We start from the raw sequence: 18818 nt of genomic DNA, 5'->3' as shown, positions 1-18818 counted from the left end.
TTATTGCCAAGTCTTCCCAGACCTTAGTGTTTTGTCCGCAGTTGGCTGGTCTGTTTTTCCTCTTCCATTAACCATAACACTTAAAAGATTCAAGGTCAGTCCCAGAGTCTCACGGTTTTTAACTTGCAGCTGGAAATTTCCCTAACCCAACTCTTGTAAAACAACCGGTTTCAAAAGCTTCCACTAGGGGGAAACAGTTTCTATTTTTAATAGTCAATAGTATCCTCTTTTAAACAATCCAAAGTTAGTTTCAAGTTAGTTTCAATTTTCAGTTACTTTTACTCCTTTTTGAAACAGCCGGAAACAGTAGAAACAATGTATTTCTCTTGTTTAACTAGCTGTCAATGAACGTTCTAAACGCTGTCAATGAACATTCCACAATACGTCAGTCCTCCTAGCAGCCCGTTTCCAGGGTCAGAGCGGCGGTGTTTTAGATCTCTTCGCTCTCTCCTGCAGGCATACTCAGTCCTCAACTTCCCCCCTCTTCTCCTGCCTCCAAAGGGGGGTTTTGTTCTTTACCGATGGAAATTTGATCTTTTACAAAAGACTTTCCAGGACTCCAGCTTGCAACTTCATTGCCTCAGTCTATCTACAAAAGGGGGAGGCGGACTTCCTGTTTTGAACCTCCCCGTTACGATGCCAAATTCAACATTTAGAAATCCAATTCTTCCGCTTAAACTCTACTCACGGGTAACCACTTTTAAAATCCAATTGTCCACAGGAAAAGGTCAGCGCTCTCCGGCAACGGCTATGCGGCTTCGCTCTGTGGAAGAAGCAGACGATTCAATGCACCGCGCCACTCACCCCACGTCGCTCCAGAGCCCCAAAAACTGGGGTTCCCCGCAAGTGGGGGAGGCGCAAAAGGTGCCCGCAGAATCCCACGCTCACAGGCTTCTCCCGCCTGTGATTTTAATGGGTCTCCGCCTTCGCTGTGGCGGCCAAACCCAAGTTCCCACGGAGCAAATTCCTCCCGGTCAGAGGAATTCAGCCATTGCCGGAGGCGCCTCCCCGGAAGTCTCTATAAATTGTTTGAATAAATGAATATATATTAAATTCACAGGACCTCCATTAACTCATTCTTCTCCAACTCGGAACCCACCAGATGTTATTTGTCATGTTTGCATGTCTTGGTCTTAACCTGCCTGCAGTCTCCCGCCATTCTTGGCCATGAAGACAGGGATTGATGGGAGTTGTAGTTTAAATACCTAAAGGGCACCAGCTAAGAGAAGTCTACTCTAGATTGCTCCCACAAATCACTCCCATGACTTCATGTGGGAGGGGATTGTACATTCCATCTGTTCGCCACTCTCACATTCATGGGATAACCAATGCTCCAGTAGATTTGAGTATGATCATTTCTCCCACAATTCTTTTAGACATGAGATTTGCTATGGGAGAGGTTGCTGTTTATTCCATACTTCAGCACATGCACAGAATTTTGTACTGGACCTAGAATTCATTTTTTCTTTAAAAAAAAGAGCTTTTTAAAAAAGATTTTATGACTGTATAAATTGGCTTGAATGAAAGTATGTGGGCAGTGCCTAATGAAACTTCAGATGAGTAGGATTTGAATGAGCAAGTGGCAGGGCTTCAGTGAATTGCAGATTTCTTTGCTGCTAATGACCAGCACAAGAAGATTAAATAACACAAAGAAGCAACTATGTGCATATTTGTTGAACTTACATATGTACACCCATATGAAGAGGTTGTAGCATTCTGCTCCTCTGGATACAAAATTTAGCACAGGATTTTTTTTCTCTCTGAAGATTTACATATTTTTTACTTTCTTTAATATGTCTGCTGTGCCCTTCAGCAATATACTCTCAGGGCAGCAAACAATCTATAAGAGTAATTAAAACCATATCAAAGCAACATACCAAACATATTAAGATAGCAGAGGCATGATTAAAACACACAAAAGTATCACGGAGGCAGAATAAAGCCAATTTAGATCACAATTTGATGGAATTTATCTTTACCTGACACCATGAAGACATAGGAGTGGTTGCCAAGTGAGTCTCCCTGGGGTGGGAGGGCTATGTGCTTCAGCCAAGAATGCTTCCACCTAATTTCCACCAAGACATCCACCTAATTTCAGAGAGTAGAAGCACCTTGCCCCTGGTCCCTGATGATAGCTTCAGTATATGGGCAGGTTCACAAGGAAGAAGGTTGCTCATCACTACTGCTGTGAAGGGCCACTGGGCTTAGTTAGCATCCATTTAGACTCACCTGGAAGTAGGTTTCTCTGAATGCAATGGAGATATCTCCTAAATAGGTGTGTATGGAACCACACCAATAAGCTGTAGTTGAATTGCTGCTTTCCTCAACTGCACTAATATGGTTGGTCAATTACTACTGATGTGAAGTGGCATGTAAGTGGCCTGCATGTAAGCTCTAACAGAATTGTCACAGGCTCTCCTGTTGCATTCTGTTCCGTTTAACTCCATTTACATTACTTGAGCCATTCATGAGTGCTTATGCCACAGTGAAATTTGTTCATCTTTAACGTGCAACAGACATCTACACTCCTGTGGAAATTTTCATGTAATATGCCCACAAAGTGGGATGGGACCAAGAACCCCACAATTTTAAGTGGCTCTTCTGCTGCAAGATTATGACCACCATTCACATTCCACACAAATAAAATCTGAAAACTAGATGTAGCCCACGGCTCACGGCAAATTTCCAGTGTGGCCCTTGCTGCTCAGCAAGCTGCTCTTTTTATAGAGCTTACCTTTGCCAGCTAATGTGTTTATAATTGTGTCAGCTACTGCCTGCTGTGTGGACGAACCTCCATGGACATTTCAAAAAGCTTTACGCTAAGCCTTTAGCAACATCCATCAGGCTCATGGATGAAAGCAAGTTGATCAGAGGACGTCTTTTTGTTGTCTAGAAAGATATTATCTCTGCAGTTTGGGGAATATAGTAATAATTCTCTCCTCTTCTGCATGCTGCATGGTTTCCAGTAAAGATTAGTCCAATTTTCCTCCTTACATAACAATGGAGAAGCAAAAGGGCTGCACAGCAACAGAGCTCTGATGAACAAAGGTTTTCAGATGGTGGCCTGCAAGCTCCATTCAGGTGGCCTGCAGAAAGGTTACAGAACAGTGACAGATATTTGGACTTGCTCTCACCTGATTTGTTTTGTTTCCTGCAAACTGAGATCAAGGCCATTTTGATGTAGATGTTTCTAACAGACTAACAAGACCCTGGCCAAGGGCCTACTATTTTTACAATACAGTGTGGTCCATATAAATAATTTTATAAATAAATAAAATTTAAATATTTCCCCTAAAAAATTGCTAGCTAAAGCAGGCTGTTCTTAGCAGCCCGGTCTAAGTCCTGTGATTTTTAAAGTGCAGTGCTGGTTTTGATAATGTCAGCACTAAAGAAAACAGTGAGATCAGAAGCAGTGTGTGTGTGTGTGTGTGTGTGTGTGCGCGTGTGTATGTACTTACGTACATGAAATACTGCTGTGGGCCATTTTGTGATGATGCCAGATTGCAGGAGTAGAGGCTTCATGTGTTTCATAGTATTCTTCCTTAATCCTCCCCCTGAAAGTTCTCAAGATTCCAAATTCTGTGCTACATTCCACGTTCTGTTCTTGCATGTTGAACCTGCAGGGAGTCAAATTTCACACAACCATGATTATAGTCAGGCTCTTTTCTCAGATGGCATTATTTTTAGGTGGCTCCTGTGCACAATAAACATACTCAAAATTAATTCTGTTTAATTAGCGAAAGCCATTGTAAACAGTGCCACCTGAAAGTAGTTTTGGGTAGTGATGCTCCAGAGGTGCAATTCCCTTCCCAGACAAATTCACCTGTCGCCATCATCAATTTCTTTTATATGTCAGCAAACACTGTCCTCTTCACCCATTTTTGTTATCGTCTGGTGTTACAGCTGTTGCATTTGGGCTGAGCTGGGTTAGGCTATTGTTTTTATATAGTTTGAAGGGTTTTATATTGCAGTTTTAAGTGTAAGCTGCTATGAGTGCTGCTTTAAGTGGAAAGAAGTAAAACAACAACTAAATAAATAAAATATTCCCAGATTTTTCCAGTGTAGTTGCAGACGTATACACAGTGTAATTGCTGTGAGCCATATTTGGGCTTGGGGGAAAAAAATCTTTCCCAAACTGGATTAGCTGGTGGCTCTGGGGAGGTTTCTGCCCCACCCTATAACATCTGGGTACTTGCCTGAATTATCTGGAGCCATCCACTTTGCAGGCACCTGCTGTCATCTTTTGGCACTGCTTCTGACATATGGGTAACTTGATTTTATTTTTATTTGTATCTCACCCATCTTAAAATCAGGGTGGCTTCCAACATGGTAGAATACACATAAAACAGTAATAAACATAAAAGCATTAGATAAACCAGCTAAAACCTGAGTCCTAAGGGATATTAAAAACCTTGTCTAAACAAGAATGGCTCTCAGCCTGCATCCCAAAAGAAGCAGGGCGGATTGCTAGCAAGTATCTTAGGGAGCTTCAAAGAACCACAACCACTTCTGGTTCTGCCTTGCAGGCAGATACTAAACCTGATAGCTCAGTAGTCCCTTCCAACTTTAAGATCCCAGGGGCTGGCTCATGCTTGCGTATTCATTACTTGGTGATAGCAACATCAAGTGATCCACTCCTACAAACAGGCAATCATTAATGATAGAGCCTTCCCATCTGAAGTCACTGCGAACACAGAGAGCCAGATTTAAGCAATATGGTAGGCTAGTGGAAGCCAGCACAGAGATTCCTGGTAGCACAAGAGGGTGCCCCTCCCAGACAGCCCACGCCTCTCCCAAATCTGCTGTAATGGGGTCAGGAGAACCCCTAGAACAATGTGGGTGGGTGTGGGAAGGGGAGATCACCGCACCGGCCAAGCAGAAATGCTTGTGCTGGTGGCACAATTGTATCAACATGACACTGAATTCCACCAAAGGTTTTCATCTGAGACCCTTCACATGTTTTCAGCTGCATGGAAATTACAGTCTTCATGATCTAGGATACTGGGTACAGTTGTTTACTGCTTCCCTAAGATGGGAAGGATGGAGAGGAGAGAAGTTAAGGTGTGTGTTGGGGATGGCTTTGGGGTTTGGGGGGTCAGAGAGAACCATTGTACCTTCTGACAGTTTGCTTTGGTTTGTGTACTTTTCCTTGTTTCCCCTGAATTTGGGGGTGGGACAGCTTTGTGGGGTAACAAGTCAAACCAAGAGAGGAAACCATTTTTCCTCCTTTCAGAGATGGAGTAATGTTGAACATGTGAGCCAAGGTGGTTTGGAATAGCTGAGTAAAGGGCAATAAATAGGGCCAGAATGACAGTGGGAAAAGAGCAAGTGGTACTTTTGTTATTTTATGTTTCTTAAATGTCCTTGGTCGGTGTCATCAAGACATTTAATGCCTTGTGAATGGGCTGTCCCTGAGCATGTCTCCTTCAATGAATAGGAGTTTTCCATCAACTGTGCACAGACTTTCCTTGTCACTGTCGAGCTACAAGGCTCCAGGCCCAATCTTAACACATTTTCCCTCAGAAGTAAGTCCTGCTGTGTCCAGCAGGATTCACTTTTGGTCAGTGTGTAGGGAGTTTTAGACTTAATGTTTTTGAAAATGTGTTAATATGCTATGTAGTGATCTTTATTATGTGGATAAAAATAATTCCTCCCTTTTCGACCCTTTGTCATTCTGAGCTTCTAGTGCAATGTGCCTTCCTCTGCTTTCAAAGGGACTCACCATGGACACTTGTTACAAAAAACCCCAGACTAGTTCCTTCCTTATTTTGTATTAATGGTTTGGAGAACATTATTACTTCCCTCGTCTCACTACCTGCTCATCATAATATGGGCAGGTAGCAAGTATTATGCTGGTGTCACAAACAACAATTCTGTTTTATGGTTTTTTGTGAAGGGCAACTGGCAGATAGTGGCTGTAAAAGTAAGTTTGTTACTGAAAACATTCTCTCTCTCTCTCTCTCTCTCTCTCTCTCTCTCTCTCTCTCATCCCATGGCAGTGTGTGGGCAAGCAGCAGCTGGTGTAGAGGATGAAGGTGAGGCTCAAGCTGGATGGATTGAAGGTGCAGCCATCCTCTTCTCGGTCTTTATTGTGGTGCTGGTCACGGCCTTCAATGACTGGAGCAAAGAGAAGCAGTTCCGGGGCCTCCAGAGTCGGATCGAACAGGAACAGAAGTTCACGGTCATCCGGAAGGGGCAGGTTATCCAAATCCCCGTGGCTGAGATTGTGGTGGGGGATATTGCTCAGATCAAGTATGGTGAGTGAAATACAGTAACTGGCCAGACAATCTGCTCCTTCTTTCTGTATGTCATGGTGTTTTTGTCATTCGTTATTATCCCTGAGCTATGTGAATGTTCTGCATTGGCAATGGAAATGTCTCTTATCCATCAGAGAACTTCATTCCCGAGGATAGAGGTGGGTGTGATAGGCCTGAAAGTTATGAGAGCAGCTGGGGCAGTGTTGTGTTGGTATGGTGTAGGAGGTGAAAAATGATGTGGGAAGATATTATGGGCAAACGGCAGGGATGGGGAATCTAACAGTAAGTTAAGGAGAAAGAGGGCTAATGGATTTTTGGTGTATTGTAGAGTTGGTCAGAGAAATGCCCATCTTCCAACAATACACCAAAAAAGCCCTCTTTCTCCTTAACTCTCCTTCCTATTTCTGACCAACAGAGTTGGAAGATGGGCATTTCTAGAAAGAAGTGAGGAGGGGAACGGCTGTGCAGTATGAAGAACCCAGCACTGAGGTCACTTACCCATTCAGTAGTTGTGCAAATAAGATTTCTGAGCCAAAAAATAAGATTGAAGATGTAAACATCAGATTCCTTCAGATTCATATTAACGCATCCCAGTTATTAGCCTGCCTGAAAACCCACATACTATCTATATCTGTTCTGAACTTTCTTTCTTCCCTGCAAGCATCACACCAACCCCATAACCTGTCTTTCTGTAGAAATGCAAGTTTCGTGTCTCTCCCCTTTCAATATTCTAAATGGATCTCAGAAATTAGTGAAAATTGAGTCACTTCAGGTTTGGAGAATAGCTGAAAACTCTTGAGAGTATGTTGATTTTTGCTTCTTCCAGGTGATTTGTTGCCAGCAGACGGGATCCTGATCCAAGGCAATGATCTGAAAATTGATGAGAGCTCTCTGACTGGGGAGTCAGACCAAGTGAAGAAATCTCTGGATAAAGACCCCATGCTGCTTTCTGGTAAGTCTGTCATGATTGCCAACTCAGATCCTGGTATACATTAGGGACAATAAGTTGAACTCCAGCCCATTTGGTGTTGTGTTCGAGTTCTTTTTATCCTGGGGGCATCTGCTTGTAATTATAGCCATGCCCTGCTGGCCATCCTTAGTGGAGATTCCATAAGCTTTTCTGTGGTAGAGAAGTTATGTTGTGATGCTCTAGGTCGTTATAGACAGGATTATCCTCTTTCACTCTGAGCAATGAGGTGCTATGTTGACAGGCCTAAAGACTGATCCTCTGCTGGAGGAGCATGCACACTTTGAACTGCCAGCATAACAGGCTTCTTCCTCCTGTTTCATTCTCAGTAAGCACATGGTGATGTGTGCTGGAGTATGACGCTCCATTCATAGCCCAACAAAATCATTCACTCTGCATAACATCCCTGATGCCTTTCTTCTGCATGGGAATCTATGGAAGGAAAAAGCAAGGGTAGCTCAGGAAGTGAGTTGCCCTTATCCAGCTATCTGTTGTGGGCATGTGGGCTCTCATTAGCTCATGGAGTTCACATCTGAAAGAGCTTCCCCATTCCTTCTTAGCAGAGAGGCCAACTCTGTGCATGCACTTATTTGCATATGCTTTTCTGCCCCTTTCATTGAAATGAATGGAGAAGCCAGTGCACACATGAAATGAATGGTGAAGCCAGCGCACACATGAAGCTCTGGAAATCGCAAGTGAGCCTAGAAATGAGGCTCCATCTTCTATTTTTCTCTATCACTTTCTCGCAGAATTCATTGTGCTTTCTCCATTCCTCCTGGTTGCCTTTCTCCACATTTTGCCTTGTCTTTTCAACAGGGACTCACGTGATGGAGGGCTCTGGTCGAATGATGGTCTCTGCTGTGGGTATCAACTCACAAACTGGAATCATTTTTACTCTACTGGGTGCTGGAGAAGGGGAAGAGGAGAAGAAGGTCAAGAAAGGTAAGAAGATTCTGGAGCCAGGCTTTTGTGGGAAGCATCATCTGACAGTTCCTTAGGTGCATTGACACTTGGTGGCTGGAGTGGAACACATGCTCCCCTTTGAGTGAGTGTCTGAACTGAAACCCTGTGAGTTTTAGGAGGAGGAGATGTTGGGAGTTCTGTGTCCAATGCTGTGAACTCAAGATGTAGCCATGAAAGAGGCTAGTGAATTTCCAGCAACTTCCTCTTGTTTCCTATTCAGCTGCTGCTCAGTAAAGTTGAAAAGTTGGGTTGGGGTTGGTGGGGACAGGATTCCATGGGGCCTATTATCCGTAACTAGTTTTAGAAACAATACACGGATTTGCTCCACTGAGCTACTTTCTTTAAGCTGGCAGAGTTAGCTTTCTTAAAAGGGACACATGGGAATTGCAACAAAGTGTTGCAGTGTGGAGTAGAACAAATAGGGCAGCAACCAGCCAGCCATGACATTCTCTCAAACATCCAGTTCCATCCCCCCACCCCGGGAATTGAGAATGTGCAGTTTGCACTGGGCTATTTATTTATAGAAGACAGAAGTCCCTGGCGTGCTCTGGTCCATGGGGTCACGAAGAGTCGGACACGACTAAACAACAACAATTTATTTATAAGAAATATTTATATATCACATTATCATAAAAATATCAAAGCAATTTACAGAATAGAGACATGAAACATAATATCATAGAATAAAAACATGAACATGTTAAAAACAGGCATCTATAACCCTTGTGGAAATACCGTATCGCCTTGATAGGCCTGGCAGAAAAGAAAAATTTTCAGCAGGTGCTTAAAAGTTGGAAGATGCCTGCTGAATCTCTGTTGGGAGAGCGTTCCACAGGACTGGGCAGATAACATCTAAAAACCTCCAAGTCTGCTGATACCTCACTGTTGTGTGTGGATGGTGCTGTTTTGGCTGTATAAGGATAGGCACTTGAAGAATGAGTTTACTTAGGATAAAGACAAGTCAATTGTCTATCAGTGGCTATTTAGTCATGATAGCATTACACCTCTGAATACCCAGTGCTTTTGAGCTTCCCAAAAACATATGTCTGAGTTCTCTTTTAGAACTCTTAGTGTGATCAAGTAGAATTTTCCTCATGTTCTCTAAACCCTGAAAGGGAAGTTGACACATCATTGGAATGATCAAAGTCCTCCCCAAACTCCTTGTCCCTAAGACGTTGCCACCAAGTACATATTTCTCCTCTGTTTTTTGTTGTAATCTGAAATTATGAAGCCCCTGCCTTACTGAAGCTGGAATAAAGGGAACAGTAGGATGCATATGTCCTGCCATCATTCATGGATAACTTGACTGGGAGAGGTGTCTTGTGAAAGAATTATGTTCTTTCTACCAGCTACCTGTGCAGGCTGGTGCCCATGGTCCACTAGAGCAGTATTTTCCAACCTTGGGTCCCTAAACATTGTTGGACTACAAATGACACTCTTAATCTCAAGAGTTGTGGGTTCGAGCTCCATGTTGGGCAAAAGATTCCTGCATTGCAGGGGGTTAGACTAGATGACTGTGGGGTATGTCATTCTTAGTCTAATTTTTCAGAAGAATAAACTCAAACTGAATCATAGTAGCTTGGGTCCAGACAGCCCTAACTAACCATTTATTTCATACTCTTAAGAATGATAAGGGCTGGCTCTACACCAGTACTTGAAATGCTAAGCATGATCAGAGCTAGTTTATAGCAAAGCAGTCAATTTGAATCAGAGCAGGACAGTGTGCATTTGACTATGCTGGCACATAAGCCAATCTAATTCACACCCAGTTCTTCACAGTAGGTTTGGTTTCCAAATAAGGCTTTGATGCTTTCTCACTTTCCACCGAAACACGTTGGCATGTCATTTACACGAACAGAACCCTGCCCACAGGTCTGACTTGCTTGCTGCAGTTAGCAGAAGTGGCACCTGTACTTTTAACCCAACCCGGCAAGCCATGCAGTGGGATCACCAGCATCCTCTCCACTGAAACAATACTAATGGACAGCCAATGTCAGAAGCATAAAAGAGACAGGGACAGAATGAAGCAGAGAAGAGACTGTTGTCCCCCCAGTAGCCAGATGGGAGTCAACACTGTCTCTCCAGGGAATTTTGTTTTGTTGTCTTGAACTAAAAATAAAATATATTGATAAGCTGGGTTGGAGAGTCAGGTGTGTGTGCATTCATACACACAAGAGTTGCCTCTTCTTCCTAACCTTTTGGAAATTCAGAACTGAAAGAAATTGAAATACCTGAAGTAGTAGCTACTAGCTTCACCAAAAAACATCATTTAGTACCTGGAGGATGCAAAATGAATTGAGCCGCACCCCCAAGGCTCAGTAGAGCTTCTACACCCACAGAGCTCTGCAGAAACTGTAGCTGCTGAATCAAGCATACCAGTTAATCGGCCATAGTAAAAACAGACCCCCTTCCCCCGCCCAGCCCAGCCCAAAATACTGAGCAATATTATTCAGTATGTGCCCTAGTTGCATAAAGAAAGTAGTCATGTTGGCGGAGGTGGGGTTCTCTCTCTCTTCTGGGGGAAAAAAATACAAATAAAAAATCCTGAACATTTAAAAATCAAAACATTACCAACAGGATAACCATTCCACTCCTCACTCAGTCTGGCTGCATAATTATGTATGTGCAAATCCCATCAAATTCCATGGAACCTATGCATGAGTGTGTGTGTGTAGGGTTATGTGCTGTTAGTCACTTAATGCAGATTTATTGCCCCAACACACTCTTTTTTTCCTTTTTCCTTTTTTAAACCGCTGTTCCATACTTACAAACTGGGGCAGTGAATAAGTGGTAAAAGGATGGATTTTTCCTATTCTTTTAAGTTCATAAATTGACTGGTTGGTACGAAATCAGGGCGTGGTAGTTATTCTGGATTAATTACTCTCAACTAAAAGGGCTGCATCTGGCAAAATCCGCATGCCAAACTTTATTCAGGTCTGCTGAGGGCAGACTGAAATCCATAAGAAAATGATGCAAAGCTGCTTTGCTGGAGGGGATGCTCTCTCTGATATTTGCAGGTTTACATCACACTGTGGGCCATGGACTTATATGGCTGTGGCATATTATGAATTCTAATTGCCTGCTTCTGTTAGCACTGTTTATGAACTGTCCTGTAGAGAGGATTGGAGTCAATCTGTATCTCTCCCAATATGATTCATTCCTCAGTAGGAACAGTTCTGGGCAAGCTCTGTACTGCTCTTTTATTATACAAAGATCTGCTTCCTGAAGAAAGTGGAGTAGCAAAGAATTTTATTTAGCATTTGGCAGCTGCTCTGGAATGTAACCTGAGCAGCCGAAGAGGTTCCTTATATTAATGCTTTTGAAGATGTTTTATTTGGGTTTGGGAGGCAGGGAGGGCCTGATGCACCAGAGTTTGGGAGTCTCTAGATTAGAAATTCCACATGGAATGGAAGTCCAAGGATAAGCTTCCCCATTTGTTGTTGCAGGGAGCTGAACCAAACCCCACCATCATTCCCCCAATATCCATTAGTCCCAAGGCTAGTTCCATTGATTCGAAGCGATGCTTGTTTCTGCAGCTGCTTGCTGCTTCCATTAGAGCGAAGGCGAGAGCTGGAAGGTGGGGATATGCAGTGGTCTTTTTAGTTGTGAGGAACTTTGGACTTCTCCAGCCCTGTTGTGATGGTGCTCAGCCCAGGTGGCAGCTGTGTCGTGCATAGCTTTCCTCCCATGTCCGACAGCCTCCCCAAGAGAGCACTGAGCCCCCGCATACGGGTGTCCACCAACAGGGACATCGATGTCACAAACCGTGTGCTCAGTGCTCCACCCTTTCTCTCTTTGTCTGAACAGGTAAAAAACCCGGAGCCCCCGAAAATCGCAACAAAGGTAACCAGCCTCTCCATCCTTTGAACCAGCACCACACTAACTACTGAGCATTCCTCCTTCCTTCTTCCCATGAGTCTGTGCTCTTTGTTGCTACGGCGGGATCTCGCCTTGTTGTTCTAGAAGAGGGTGTAATGATTAACATAGTGCTAACCACCCACCACTTCCGTCCTTGCTGGGCAGCTTCCCATATCTGGCGTTGCAGCACCCCCTGCTAGCTGAGCATTGTATGTCAGGGCTGACGGGGTTTTAGTCATACATATTTTTCTCCTAAGTTTCAAAAGTTGTTCATTTCTTCATGAAGAAAGGATAGGCTGCTGTACGCAAGATGTAAACAAAAATGCAAAAAGTGTCAAGGAACATAAGAAAACACTTCCCCCCCCCCCCCATGGTTAAATTTGTGAGGTTGTGCTGAAAATGAAATTGCAGCTTCTTATCCTGTGGGATCCCACAATATTGTGCTAAGCTGCATAAATGCCCAGGATCACCCCAATTATTATCTCGTTCTGCTCCAAACCCTAAATCTTTGCTTTTTAATCAGGGGCCTGAGGTGGGTCCAGCACACCTGGTCATTACACTCTGTTCTTCTCATGGCCTTTTGAATCAAAGTGAGTGTCTATTCTCTGATATGTTTCACCCCCTGTTCTTTCCAGGCTATGGTGAAGAAGCCCATTTCTGCACCTGTCTGTTCTCCCTCTTCCTATACCTTCTCCTTTCTCTTTCTCTTCCTTTTTTCTCAACAGTTTTGAGTTTTCCCTCCTTCTGATCTGAACTCTTGGGTTATTTTGGGATTGGCCCCCCACTCCCCCATCATGTCCTTCAATCCTAACTGTGCAGATCAGTTACAAAGCAGCCACGTACACATTCATCTGAACCCGCGTCACTTTGGGAAGAGAAAAAAGGTGGGGGGAACTGTTTTGTTTATTTTAGGGATTTTAGGGATTGAATCCTTGCCTCTGGAAGAGGACACAGATTGCTGCAGTTGTGCTGATATGCACCAGTTGAGGATCTGCCTCTTGTATTTTGGAGAGGTTCCAAAGACATTGTGGTCTAGACAACAAAAGTGACAGGTGGGAAACAGACTAACAGATTCCCTTCCTATTAGTTGACTCAGTCCTTGCCCCCTCATAATTAACCTTCCTCTTTCCCTCCCCACCCAACAACTCCACAATTGTTGTGTTATGTACAGTGAAAAAGACTAGCTCCCAGAGGCCTTAAAATGATCAATGCAAGGGATCTGATCAGAGGAAAGATTTTCCAGCTAAAAACAATTCTAGTTTTGTATCATTTATTCAGGTGATGATTTAAAATAAGAGCTAATCTTATCTGCTGTTCTATAAGGAGAACCTCCTGCAAATATTAACTATCAAGCAGCTTGGATCACTTGCTGAACTCTTTTGAGTTCTTCAGCTGTAAACCATCCCAGAGCCTGGACAGAGGTTCCTTGCACTTTGTCCATCTGCGCTCCTGGATGCTTGCACTTGCCTCTAAAACAGCCAGTACCAGCCTCTGCTGAGGAGCAGAGGACTTTAGTCATGCCATGGGAGTCTGAGTATAATAGCTGTTCACAGGTTAGGTTTTGCACTGCTTCCACCTTGCTACCTCAGTGAGGTAAGTACCAATAACTCCATCTTACAGAAATGCTCATGGAGGAGATGCCTTGCACAGGGACATGCAGCAAATCAGCAAGCCGATCTGGGAAACAGATCCCCAGAGTTGTGCCTCCTGTGCCTTCCTAGCAAGGCTGTCCTTCCTTCCAGGTGTAGTCATCTGAGATGTTGGAATGTATTGGCCTTTGGGAGGGGGGGGATTTTTTTGCCACCTGCTTCAGTCATCTGTTCCGGAGGGATGTGGAACAGGGCTCCCTGGATGTCTAGGTTTACCAAGTGTCTGTGTCTGTTGTTGGGGTTCCTGTGCACTGGGATTCTCTCTCCCTCTCTGTGCCGTCCTTCCTTCTCTTTCTGTTGCACCTAAAGTGTTTCTCAGCTGTTCTTCCCACTCATTCGGCCACTGTTTGTTTCGCCCTGGATCCAGCAAAAACTCAAGATGGTGTGGCCCTGGAGATCCAGCCACTGAAAAGCCAAGAAGGGGTGGAAAACGAGGAGAAGGAGGAGAAGAAGAAGGTGAAGGTCCCAAAGAAGGAGAAGTCAGTGTTGCAGGGGAAACTCACCCGTTTGGCAGTTCAGATTGGAAAAGCAGGTAAGCATGTTAATAGAGGCAGGATTTGGCCGTTTTTCAAGGCTGTCTTCCTAGTTTGTTTGTTGTGCATGGGCAAGGAAGGCAGATCCAAACCACTCATGACAGAAGTCAAGTGCAATTCTACTCAAGTGTTCAAAATCTGACTTAGGCTGCAATCCTGTGTGCATTTAGGGCTTATCCATACTTCCTCTTGTCCCACTGCTTTCCCCTGGGGAAAACCACTCTTTATTGCTCAGTTGGAGCAAATGGCAATTCAGGTTTTCTCTGAATTGACATTTGCTCCGATTTAGCACTAAAGAGTAGGTTTTCCATGTAAAAGGAGCAGAACAAGGGGAAATCCACTTTGACCATGCCTAAAAAGTATGGGCCAGGCAAAAAACCACTCAGACTCATGTTTTCTAGGCACGGGACAAGCAGAAGTGTGGGCAAGCCCTTAAATAGGATCATACCAGAATGAAGTCAGCAGAACTTACTTATGAGTAGGTGTAAATAGGATTGCTCTGTCAACCCAGCCCCATACTCAGTATTTATTCTGACTGGCAACACCTCCCCAGGGTCTTTTCTCTCCTTGCTACCTGCAATTCTTTTAACTAGAAAACCAGGGATTAAATCTGAAAACACCTGTATGAATGCCACGTTCTCTGTTGCTTCCTCACTGGTAATGTGAACACATTGTACATGGAAGGTTCCCAATTCAGTCCTACCATTTCTAGCTGAAGGGTCTCAGGTAGCTGCTTGGGAATTCGAAGAACTGTTGACTGTCAGAGGAAATAATATTGGGCCAGATGAACTAAAGTTCTGGCTGGGTTTAATTTTCCTTGTTCTTTTAAAGTGTGGTGGCCTCCTTCCCACTGTAACTGTACAAAGATCCATATCAGAATGATGTCAGAATGGCTCTTGATTAAATTTGTTGCCTTAGGGCCTAAGTGCAAACATGTACAACACCCCAAAGACCTTTATAAGAAATTGTTTGGAAGAAAGCTGGTTTTAGGAGGAACCATTTATGGCAGAGAAACAGGAGCAGCCTCTGTGCTCCGAATTTCCAACTCCCAAAGCAGCTTTTCTGTAAAGGAAAAAAATACATACTGTTTGGGTTTTGTTAAAATCATTTGCATGTAATGCTTACAGGAAGGGCCATAGCTTAGTGGTAGAGCATGCAAAAGGTCTCAGGTTCAATCCCCAGCATCTGCAGATAAGACTTTGCTCCCAGCCTCTGCGGGGAGACTCTTGCCCTGAAACCCTGGAGTGTCACTTCCAGTCAATGTAGACTGTGCTGTGCTAGAAGTTTACCAATGGTCTGACTCAGTAGAAGACAGCTACCTATTTCCTAGGTCCAGCTGAGATTCCAGTTGACACTTCACTCCAATTGGCCAAAATAAACCAAGACTTCTTCCCTGCCAGCCCTGCTAACCCAAGCATTTTGAAAGTGTTTTGTGCTTTTCAAAAAAGGGGGAGGTGGAGAATAGGAAGACTGAATGAATAAAATTCGCTAGAGAGACTGTTCCTTTTTGTTTGCCTTTGAGCAAATTGCTCTCAGAGCAGATGCAGGCACAAGCAATGCCAACCATTTCTCTGCAGCTACGAGGCCGAGAAAAGAAGCTTCATCCTGAGTAATGAGTTCAAAGGCGGGGCAAAATTGTCTCATTGGTAACATGTGGCAGTGACTGACCGGGTGACTTTGCATTCGCCCCTGCCTTCCTGATACTGGCTGTTGCTGCTGCTTACTGAGAGGGGGGAGTGCAAGGTGTAGGGAGCTCGGCCTGCTGCTGAGGCGATGGCAGAAGGGTCAGATTGGGTTTGCGGCTGCTCGTGCCCCTACACTGAGCACCCTGTATCTCTCCCTCTTGCTAAGTGACAGTGATGCTTGACATTGGGAACCAAGCACCCCACACTGACCTCTGTTGTAGTCTCTACACCTCTTGGAGGAGAGAGAGATGACACAGAGAGGAGGTGCTCTTGTGCAAGTTAACTGGTGCATTGCAGTTCTCTCCAATGTGAGACCTAAAATCAGTAAGCTTTGATTAGTACCCCTCAGTCCAGGTTGGCAACTATAAAATTATCACTGTGGTCCAGCCAACCCTATGATCTTCTGGTGGTCTGCCCTCACCTGCCTTCTCTTTCTGTTCCTGTTCCTCCGCCTCAGGCCTGATTATGTCAGCCATCACAGTCATTATCCTGGTGCTGTATTTTGTGATTGACACCTTTGGGATTCAAGGAAGGCAATGGCTGGCCGACTGCACCCCCATCTACATCCAGTATTTTGTCAAGTTCTTCATCATTGGTGTCACTGTGCTCGTGGTAGCTGTGCCTGAAGGCTTGCCTCTGGCTGTAACCATCTCTTTGGCCTACTCTGTGAAGGTGAGAGGCTGGAAGCCAGAAGAGATTTTGGACCTGATACTGGCTGCCAGGTTGGGGGAGACAGGGCAGGGCTGGATCTGGAGGTTGGGTTGCTTTCTTCAGTTTTAGGGGGAAAGGCTAGATTTGGATTTGCCACAACAGATTTATTGTGCAAGGAAGTGGAGAGTAAGGTGCCTTTTTCTTTGGAGTGCATGAAAGGAGTGGCTAGAAGCACTTGGAGTTGGAGTTTTACAATGTTAAAATAAGAAGCACATTTACTCAACTCAAGCCGGCCTCCACTTCTTACACCAAATGCTTAGATAGAAACTAAGATAGATGTGAGGTCTGTTCATCTCTCTCTCATTTTTACTCTAATGTGGCATTTAAGAATAATATTGTTTGGCACATCACTGAGGGGTTGTTTAGTTACAACTATTTCCCAAAGAGGCAGATTTGCAAGATTTGCTTCCTCTCCCCTACTTTGATTTCTTTCATGCTTAATAATAATAATAAATTTCATTTATGCACCGCCCTCCCTGGCCAGGACCAGGCTCAGGGAGGCTAACATCAAAGTATGATACATTAAAAACATAAATCACACAATCAATTAAAATACAGCTTAAAATAAAATTTGGAGCAGAATAAAATCAGGTGGCAACCCATGGATTATAACTATACAGTGGTACCTCAGGTTACATACGCTTCAGGTTACACACTCCGCTAACCCAGAAATAGTGCTTCAGGTTAAAAACTTTGCTTCAGGATAAGAACAGAAATCGGGCTCCGGCAGCAGCAGGTGGCCCCATTAGCTAAAGTGGTGCTTCAGGTTAAGAACAGTTTCAGGTTAAGAATGGACCTCCGGAACGAATTAAGTACTTAACCCGAGGTACCACTGTGACTATAGGGGATGGGAGCATTGAGTGCTTAGCAGGCCCAACTGTTTGTGCTGGTCTTATATGAGCTGGTGGAAAAGGTTAGGGAGGCCACTTACATACTGGGTATTATAACAAAAAAAGAGGGGGGTCAGACTGGGCCCCAACCAAAGGCCTGTCAGAACAGCTCCATTTTGCAGGCCCTGCAGAAAAAGACTAGCATTTTGCATTAGTTCAGTGGCCAGTCTGCCTCTTTGCCACTGAGTCTCCGTAACCCTTCTTAGTGATTCCTGTGTTTCCCTTGCACAGAAAATGATGAAAGATAACAATCTGGTTAGGCACTTGGATGCTTGCGAGACAATGGGCAACGCCACTGCTATCTGCTCAGACAAGACAGGTACTCTCACCATGAACCGTATGACTGTGGTCCAAGCTTATGTGGGGGACACCCACTACAGACAGATCCCTGACCCAGAAGCCATCCTGCCCAAGACTCTGGACCTCATCATCAACGGCGTTGCAATAAATTCTGCTTACACCTCTAAAATCTTGGTAAGTCCTGGCTTTGTGAAGGAGCTAGCATTGCCACCCTTCATCTAGTTCACCAAGGAGAGGAGTTTAGTAGGGCCTTTCATCCACCTGAAGATTGCCATTCTGTGGTGGAAGGATTGGTGCACACACACTTCTTCCCTACGTGTATAAAGCATAGTGTGCACCAGGCACTCCATGCACAAGCCCAGGCGCTTGTGGACTTCATTGGTGTTATCTTTTCCTTTCCATTTGTGCCTGTGTGCAACACGCATGCAGCGATGCACACATGCTCTCTCCTTCCACCACAGAACCAAAAGATGGACAATCATCCTTGTGCTTGTCCCACAATTACATCTGTTATCTTCAAGCATATCTTTAGTGTTCACAAGAATGCTTGAAAATGCCCAATTCCTTCTGCTTCCTACAGCCCTGTTTCTGAGGTGAGGGGGATCTCTTTTGGGAACCAGGATGGGGCCACAGATGGAGAAAGCAGCTCCGTCAAAGGAGAGCCTAACCAAGCTTCTTCTCCTTCCTGATAAGTGAAGGTGCTTTCTGTATAATGATGCTGCCAGTGCCATTTTCTCCTGAAGATCCCAGAGGTTGAACTGCAATCCCTCTGATCCACAGTGGAAAAAGATGCTGTGAGCTTCACCATGCTGGCATCGTCTTACGAGAGAGCTTAGAGAGCTGTTTTATTAATCTTCCTAAATAAAATAAATATCTTCACTTTATAAACAGTCAGGGAAAGGAGTGAGGCTGGCAGGGCTCTCTCATCTTTGAGGCAGCCCTCTGTCACCTGCTGTCCCATCCCTGACCCCAAAGTGTGTTCTTTGCTTTTTGAGTGGCAGATGG

At 44.3% G+C, this 18818-nt stretch overlaps 1 protein-coding gene across 8 annotated transcripts in view; it reads left to right on the top strand.

Annotated features, from left to right (window-relative positions):
* Positions 1-18818, top strand: part of ATP2B4 (ATPase plasma membrane Ca2+ transporting 4) — a 166926-nt gene that overhangs the window by 106132 nt on the left and 41976 nt on the right. For 6 of the 8 annotated variants that reach the window (XM_081010029.1, XM_081010036.1, XM_081010030.1 and 3 more), the window contains exons 4-10: positions 6000-6257; positions 7084-7209; positions 8041-8166; positions 11995-12030; positions 14062-14226; positions 16370-16584; positions 17745-17987. In XM_081010029.1, coding sequence (XP_080866155.1) covers positions 6000-6257; positions 7084-7209; positions 8041-8166; positions 11995-12030; positions 14062-14226; positions 16370-16584; positions 17745-17987 — 1169 coding nt within the window. The remainder of the gene's footprint in view (positions 1-5999; positions 6258-7083; positions 7210-8040; positions 8167-11994; positions 12031-14061; positions 14227-16369; positions 16585-17744; positions 17988-18818) is intronic. The other 2 variants (XM_081010033.1, XM_081010035.1) reach the window with 1 other exon arrangement.

This window comes from Podarcis pityusensis (genome assembly GCF_964106645.2).
Source record: "Podarcis pityusensis genome assembly, chromosome: 6".
In the NCBI taxonomy this organism is placed as follows: Eukaryota; Metazoa; Chordata; class Lepidosauria; order Squamata; family Lacertidae; genus Podarcis; species Podarcis pityusensis.
Note: the sequence above shows the minus strand (reverse complement) of the source record. Positions and strands in the feature narration are given on the sequence as shown.